Source organism: Triticum dicoccoides, chromosome 3A, assembly GCF_002162155.2.
Source record: "Triticum dicoccoides isolate Atlit2015 ecotype Zavitan chromosome 3A, WEW_v2.0, whole genome shotgun sequence".
Lineage (NCBI taxonomy): Eukaryota > Viridiplantae > Streptophyta > Magnoliopsida > Poales > Poaceae > Triticum > Triticum dicoccoides.
Window position 1 is genome coordinate 633,893,470 of NC_041384.1, and position 7,765 is coordinate 633,901,234.

At 47.9% G+C, this 7,765-nt stretch overlaps 1 protein-coding gene across 1 annotated transcript; it reads right to left on the minus strand.

Moving 5' to 3' along the window:
• Positions 1 to 3,309: 3,309 nt before the first annotated feature.
• LOC119269762 lies at positions 3,310 to 7,248 on the minus strand. The gene is made up of 5 exons (XM_037551678.1): positions 6,598 to 7,248; positions 5,389 to 5,847; positions 4,911 to 5,288; positions 4,762 to 4,829; positions 3,310 to 3,851 (listed from the first exon to the last, which is right to left on the minus strand). Exons 1-5 carry the CDS (start codon positions 7,051 to 7,053, stop codon positions 3,638 to 3,640), a joined length of 1,575 nt encoding a protein of 524 aa, XP_037407575.1. The 5' UTR covers positions 7,054 to 7,248; the 3' UTR covers positions 3,310 to 3,637.
• Between the last annotated feature and the right edge of the window lie 517 nt (positions 7,249 to 7,765).

The window sequence follows — 7,765 nt, forward strand, 5'->3', positions numbered from 1 at the left end:
TTTTTGGAACACTTCTTAAAGAGCTTCACAAAAACCAGGGAGTTGTATCTCAGATTTTAATTTTTTTTGGAACGGCATATCGTGAAGCTATCTCGATTGGCTTGCGTTTTCTAGAGTGGAGTTGAATTTCAAGAAGCGGAGCAGTCCCGAACAGGTCCTTAATTTCTCACGAAGCATGTGGGATACTAATGATTTAGATTGCCTCTCATTGATGTGTTTGACTAGGTAACCATTGTCTTAAAATATATAGCTGCCTACGTAACCATGTGACTCCACAAGCATGTCTGCATTTTTAGAATTTCTCGAAGATTTTCAACTGCAGCGAGATTATCTTACAGTATCCAGCACAGCCACTTGCATGGCTTTCTGATTATAGAAGGGGACGTACGTAACCTGCCAACCTAATTGCCTAGTGCAGTTAAGGTTCAACGAACCAAGTTTCAGCGCTAATTTAAGAGGAGGAACCCGTACAAATAGGGGGGAGCCGGTCAAAACCTAAACCAAAAACGAAATTGTGGACGAAGATCAGGACAAGCAAAATTCCAGGCGAGTGTTTGTGTGGATCATGGCCAGCCAAAAGAATATCTGGAGACCGATCTACGGCCCAGCTCAAACCATGCAAGATTTTGAGGCAAGCTAGCTTAGCTATGCATGTCTCCTAGTAGTACTAGCAAGTTGGTAATTTATTTTGGGTGTCCTTTTCTTGTACCAGGTCAACTTCCACACCCGCCTCATTTGTCCCTGTAGGAACAGGAGCTGAGAAAGGAAGCGATAGCAAGCATTTCGATTGTTCCCATCCTGTTGTCCACTTACGCTACTTGACAACCGTAGGACTGCACTTGCCGCACAGTACAAAAAGGTTAACTTTCTGTTAAGTTCCGGTCGTTGCTACGAAGATCCGGCCGCGGGAAGGGCTTTCCACGGCGACGCAGACATGTTACTTTCTTGAATTAGACACTTAGACCCCGTTTGGAGCGCTGGAATTGCCTCCAGTTCCCTGGCATTCTACCCCAAATCGACTGTTGCATACCTAAACCTTTCCGGCACGGTGATCCGGAGGTAGACTCTATGCCATGCCACATGGATACTTTGGATAGACAGGGGAAAATATGAAAAAGCATGACGAAAGGAGGTCCTCCTTGTGAAGAAGACTGACGAAAATTACAGTGATCTGAACGCTCCATCACACGGTCAGTGATTCCAAGCTTTTGGCCGAAGCCTCTTCTCCGCGATGTCCCGGCAACGAGAGTGATGGATGCTGACCGGTGCGAGCAACAAAGTCCCAAATGGTAGAGCCATCTTTCCGCCAAACTGCCGGTGGCCACTCGACCAGACCGGCCGGTAAAAAGTTAAAAGCTCACAATTCACATCACCTCCTAATTTCTACCACGAGAGAAGAAGGTACTCCAGTAAGCTCCAGCCTCCGCCTACCAAGAAGAATCTACACTCGTCGAAACACATTGGCTCCGGTCAGTCTCGTCTCGCACGGATTCGCTAGAAGCCAAGAGCCAAACACCCCCTTCCTTAACGTTGGATCGCAACCGGCCGCGTGCGTCCAAGCCCACGGCCATTGAACCGGTCCTCCGCCTCGAGCTAGCTAGCGCTTTTGAACCGGTCTAAAGACCTGCATGCGGAACTCATCACATCAACCTGGTGACAGGCAGCCGGAAGAAGAACTAGAAGAAGACAGCGACTCTAGGGCTGCATCCAGCCCCAACGACAAATAACCGAACAATCCGTCGTCCATGGTCCATCCACATGCGCTTGTGCGGTCGCGTCGTCGAACGACAGCGCCGCCCACGCCATCGGGCCTCCCTTCCCTTTGAACCGGTCACGGGCGTTTTGCCGCGTGATCAGACTTGATCGACGCGATATCTGGGAGGCCGGGAATTAGCGACGCCAATTCCCGGCCTTGGATCGTCGTCGCCGGGATCCCGGGGGCGACGGCGACGTGCCCGTTTCGATCCATTGCGTGTGGCGAGCGTGTTACGTAGTGCATGGGAGTATTATTGGCTCGCGGGTCGTTTTCTGCCCGCGCGTCGTGGCGGTGAGCCGGCTGAAAGCCAATCAAGGTGGGGAATGTTATAGCCGGTGATTGGCAGCGCGTCGCCGGTGCGTGGCCGGTGGGCGGGCGACGACGACGACGGGCGTGACACGACAGGTCTGTGGAGGAGCGCGCGCCGGTCACTGCTAGCTAGCTAGCTAGCTCGTGTGTTCACAAGTGTGTACCGGTGATTCACTCCCACGGTAGCAAGCACCATTACAACTGCCATACGAGCTAGCTAGTAGCCCGAAGTGGAACCAGGAGTCCAGGACGCTTCTGGTTCCAGCTCCTCGTCGGCGTCGCATGCGGTCGCCGCTGTGGAATTCTTTCTGCCTCCGGCCGGGCGCGGAGTTTCCGAAGCGCGTACGACCACCGCCCCTGGGAAAACCGGTGACCTGACCCGGACCGACGGATGGGACACGCCGCTTCACTGTCCACGTCCATGCACGGGACGTGGAAGTGGAAATTCCGCCACTGATCCATCGCCATAGCTCCGTATAGGTATAGCAGCCTAGCTATATACAGTAGATGAATAATTCCGCGTGGCAATCGGGAGTGGTATACGTACGGTATACGATTGTAGACAGGGTACCTTTCATCGGCGTCCCTTGAGAGGGACGGTCGCCCAGTCCTCCCTGCCACCATGTACGTCTGTACAAGCTACCAGATGTAGACTTGCGACTGTTCTGGCTTGGATGGATGGTGACGCCTACGTCTGTATCTCGGTGTCTCTACGTAGGTTTGGCACCAAGGCAACAGCCAACCACTAACTGATATACTCCAACCTACGAGTAGTATCATCATAACTTTAATAGATATGCTGAGAAGAAGAGTGTGCACTGCTCTTTTCAGCTGCCAAAAAATTGTAGGACTCTTGATCTCAACGTATGACAATACTTACAAAAAAGCGTTAATCTAAAAAAGGCAGACAAGGAGACTGTTCTCTGCTGTTTGCTCTTCTAACATGTGCTTTCTGAAACAGGTGGGTTCTCTCCTCGAATTTCATAATGAAAGTGGGGGCCCTTTGGGGCTCCCTTTCCTCTAAAAAAAGAGGAGTAATCAGGCATTCAGGAGGGAAAGCATGATGCTGGAGTAGACAACATCATTGGCGACGGCAGTAGAATCAAATAAGAAAGAAAAGGGAACACCATTCAAGCTATACCTCAGAACATATGTTTCTCTTTCTTGTACACAACAGATGTGTCGTCCCAAGGATGACCACCATCAAGCCGGAGGGCAAGCCAAGAACAAGGAAACAGTAGACAGAAACAGCATATGGTTCCATACTTTTAGATAATATACTAATAGGCACCGACACCAAGCAAGTAGTCAGATCTTCATTTACAGGCACAGGGAGTTAGATACTTATCATACAGCATTGACTAGCACTACAGATAGAAAGAGTACCTAGGTTTCGAGATAATACAGCATTCAGAAGGTCGTCGCCAGTTAGGACGTATGACCTTTCCTATTTGGATTCAGTTGGATCCAAATAGGAGGCTCGGATGTGATGATTGACCAAATGACCATCCAGATTTTACAAGATACCATGTCATGGGCACAAAAAGATAGTTGCATAAGTCAAGCTTGCCCCTACTTTGAGAGGAAGGACGACATCGCCCGTCTGAATTCAAGAGATCCTAGAGCAGATTTTGGTAAAGGGCTGCCTCCAGGGAACCACAAATCACCTCTGCCAGGAAGCATAACCTGTGGGCTCATACTCTTGTCACCATCACTTGTCTCAGCAGGAAGAGCTTCATTCTTTTTCTTCACAAATTCGAAGAACTCCGCAACTTGACGAGCATATCTTCATGGGCAACATTGAAACATCAAACAGGTGCAGAGATTTGAAGGAAGTTAAGAGCACATGGGGTGTTCAGGACTTTGGTGATACATTATTAAAATAACATTGCAGGTTGCTGGAAACTATCATTACGAGGAAATTCGATAAAATGCCGGTCTTAGTTTGTTCTTTGATTAAATGGCATGCCATGTGTCACTAACAAGCGGGTCCTGGCGTGGCATTTTATAAAGGCCAAACTAAGACGTGGCATTTTATTAAATCTCCACAAATTCATGCTACTGTCAATAGGAGTATATCAGGAATTACTACATAAATAATTCAAGAGACAAAATAACAAATACCATCACCCTGGACACAAGGATAACAAATTGAACCTGTGACGACTTTTTCTTACAAGTGTCAAAGTGTATAAATACAGACCTAGGAAGGCTGGACTTGGTCTCAAAAGCATTTCACAGGAATTATAAAGTTATATGCAAAGAATCACCTATAAGCCATCCAGATTGTTTACAAGTATATGTGTTGTCCGTTCATATCTAACCAGACCTAGACTTCAGATAATTCACATGTACCAGTGTAGCAGGCATGATATATAGTACAGAACTAGTGTCACATAGGTAAAAAAACAAACAGTAAACTGAAGATGTATCAAAAGCACATAGAAATTACTGAATATTTTACTTTTAGGTCAGTTTACACTTCACAGCTTAACCTTTCCTATTTGGATTCAGTTGGCAACAATTCCAGCAACATTACTGAGTTCTATTTTGGAACATGTAGATCAATACGCTAATTTCAATGCTTTCCGCTCAAAGAATATCATATTCTTAACTAATGCCTGCTTAACAATAAAAGAATGTAAATAGAAAACTGAAACAATGCTCTCAGGAATATAAAGGTTCTGATCACTTACTGTCGTTTAGCTTCAATGTCCTTGTTAAAATCAATGTCATTTTCACAGTCCAGGATCAGAGCAGGAACCTAATTCGGAATAGCACCAATATGTGACCAAATAACTCCTTACAGATCACACTTGAGCAAATAAAGGTAGGAGAAAGTTACCTTCTGGATACTAGAATGCATATGATCTCCTTCCAGGAAGAACACTCGATCTCGTATTTCTGGATGTAGTGAGCCCTCCATATGAATTGGAAGCTGACTGACTGACAACAAACCAGAACCTTGTCCTTTGGACGGAAGTAGCCAGCTCTCATGTTTCTCATGCAAACCTTGAAGGTAATCAAGACTGACACCACCCTCCTCTGACCTTTTCCGAACCATCATTCTTTTGTGGCAGGTGTCAGGGCTAGCTCTTAGATAAATAAAACCATCAGGGACAAGACCCGGGAGAGATGACACAACTGGGTCGAACCAGGAATCGTAAATGCTGATTTCCATCTCATTCATCCACTTAGCTTCATGAACAGCACGGACAAAAACCTGAAAATCAACACGAGTTTACTCATTAAATAGGAAAAGATGTTTACAGTGGGATAGATCAAAAGTGAAAACTAGTGTTTTCGGCAAAGATATGACCTACCATTCTATCACTGAAAACACTTCTTTCCATCAGCCGGAGAGGCTTTATTCCACTTGAAGACTCCCTCTCTTGCATCACCCTTGTCACAAAGACGTAATTCTGGAAAGTGTAAGCATACCTCTGTGGTTCAGCATAGAAAGCATCAAGTATGTTAAAATGATCAGGCCCAATATCCTGCCACTTTGCAACAGGTTCAGGTACTATTTCCACAAGGTCACGTAGTTCGATAGTCTCGTTGGCAATTCTTTGGAGGAATGTAGATTTCCCGACACTGATATTCCCTTCAACACAAAAGGTGAGCCTCTTTCTTCTGCAGGGCTTAGATGTGTCAGTGTCTTTCACCTCCTCATCAACGCTCTCTTTAATGAACAGAGTTATACTCTCAGCATGGTTCTTGTGTATGATGCCAACTGAACTTTGCAAGAACTCAACCATCTTCTCATCAGACTTGCCAAAGAACTGCAAAACTCAGGAAGTGTTAGCTCTAGGTGCGTTGAAGTTAGATTGAACCGGCAGAATTTTAAGTGAGGAAATCACCATCATATTCATAAGACAGGATTGTGACAAAGAACTAAAGAGAATAAAGTAAAGCAAACCCAGAAAGTAACAGACAAAAGTAATTTCTTCTTTTTTCCTTCAAACTTAAGAATTTCATGGTGATAATGCTCCAGCGCCTCCAATGATCACATAGTGGGAATCAAATTAACCTGTTTTATGCAATGCTACAATCAATACGATCTTGAGTTTTTGACAGCATATCTGAAGTTTGTGAGATGCAGGGTAGGCGTAGGCATAAACTTTAGGACTAAAATCATTGCTGCTGTAGATTTTGGAGCCAATGTGCATTTACCAGTGTTGCCTCAATTACTAAAACTGAGGAGTGACCACCAGAATTCTAATGCCGAGTTGGTCGTCAAGGACAGAGTGATTGCTTGCACTCACAGTACACCAACTCTATACAAGAATGCAGGTCTAAGCATATCAGTTTGCTTGAGCTAACATGTAAGTGGTGGTATGTGACGACATTTTCTCAGGCAACATATGTTAACAGAAATGTATTTTCCATGTGACCATGTCAACTCTGGCAATTCACAGGAACTGGTGAAGACTCCAAGCATACGTGTTGCTTACATACTTTGCAAACTAGTACTACAATAAAACAGAGACAAACAGTACGAACAATCCAGAACAGACCACCCACGCACGCACCTTATCCCGATAGAGCTGCTTGAGCGGCGCGACGCCATCGAATCCCTTCTCAACGAGCTTCCTCTGGTTCCGCGGCCCGACCCCAGGAATGGCGAGCAGCTCCCCGCTCCCCGTCGCCGCATCGCCCCGGCCTCTCTGCCTCCTCTCTGGCGAATTGCGACCCCCACCTCCTCTGGAGCCCCTCCCCTCTTCCTCCTCCTCCCCCTCTCCCGCGGCAACATCCCCGCGTCTCGCCGCCTCGGCGGAGCAGCAGAGCCCCCTCCTCGCGACCGCGCCGCCACCGCCGCAGCGCAGCCACGGCAGGGGGTGGAGGCGCGCGGTGCTCGGCACCGAGCAAGCGGAGAGGGACGGGCCCGCCAGGCGGAGCGCGGGCATGCGGGAGGAGGGCAGCAGCGGCCGGGCCGGGGCCGCGGCCGCGTCGAGGAAGGAGGCGGCTCGGGGGAGAATCCTGTGCATCGCTCGCTGGCTGAGGCGACGGGGACAGCGGAGGTCGGTCTCCGGCAGGCCGCCGGCCGACGTGGCGGTGGCGGTGGCGGGCGGCCGGAAGGGATTGGGTTGCGGTGCGGTGGGGTTTAGGGTTTTGGCGTTATCATCTCGCGGGGCTGCCGGGATGAGGTGGGAAGGAGGGTGGAAGGAGAACTGGCGCGGCGCACACGAGTGGTCCACGGGGACTCGAGCCTGTGCTGGGTCCACGGGAATTGAAAATGCGTAAAATAAGACGGGCCGGTGCGTCGCTGCCTCGCCGCTTTTGTTTTCGGTCCTGCTCTCGGTGCATGGACCGAACTCCTTGGGCTGTGCAGGCCTGACTGACTTTAGCACATGGATAGAAATGGACTGAACTGCAAACGCACATGTGTTATTGGGCCTGAGCCGTTTGGTTGGTCCATGAAACGTGGTCAGTTAGCAATTTCTGAACTTCGACAACCGCCATTGATATATACTCCCATAATGCATACTCCCTCTGTTCGGAATTACTTGTCTCGAATATGGATGTATCTAGAACTAAAATACGTCTAGATACATCCATTTCTGCGACAAGTAATTCCGAACAGAGGGAGTAGGTGTTTTGCATATGTTCATGCACATTGTTTCTTCTCGGGTCATCCAAGCACGGTATCTACTTCTTTATTGTTTTGCAATGTCAGTTTATTTTGTTTATGTGACATGC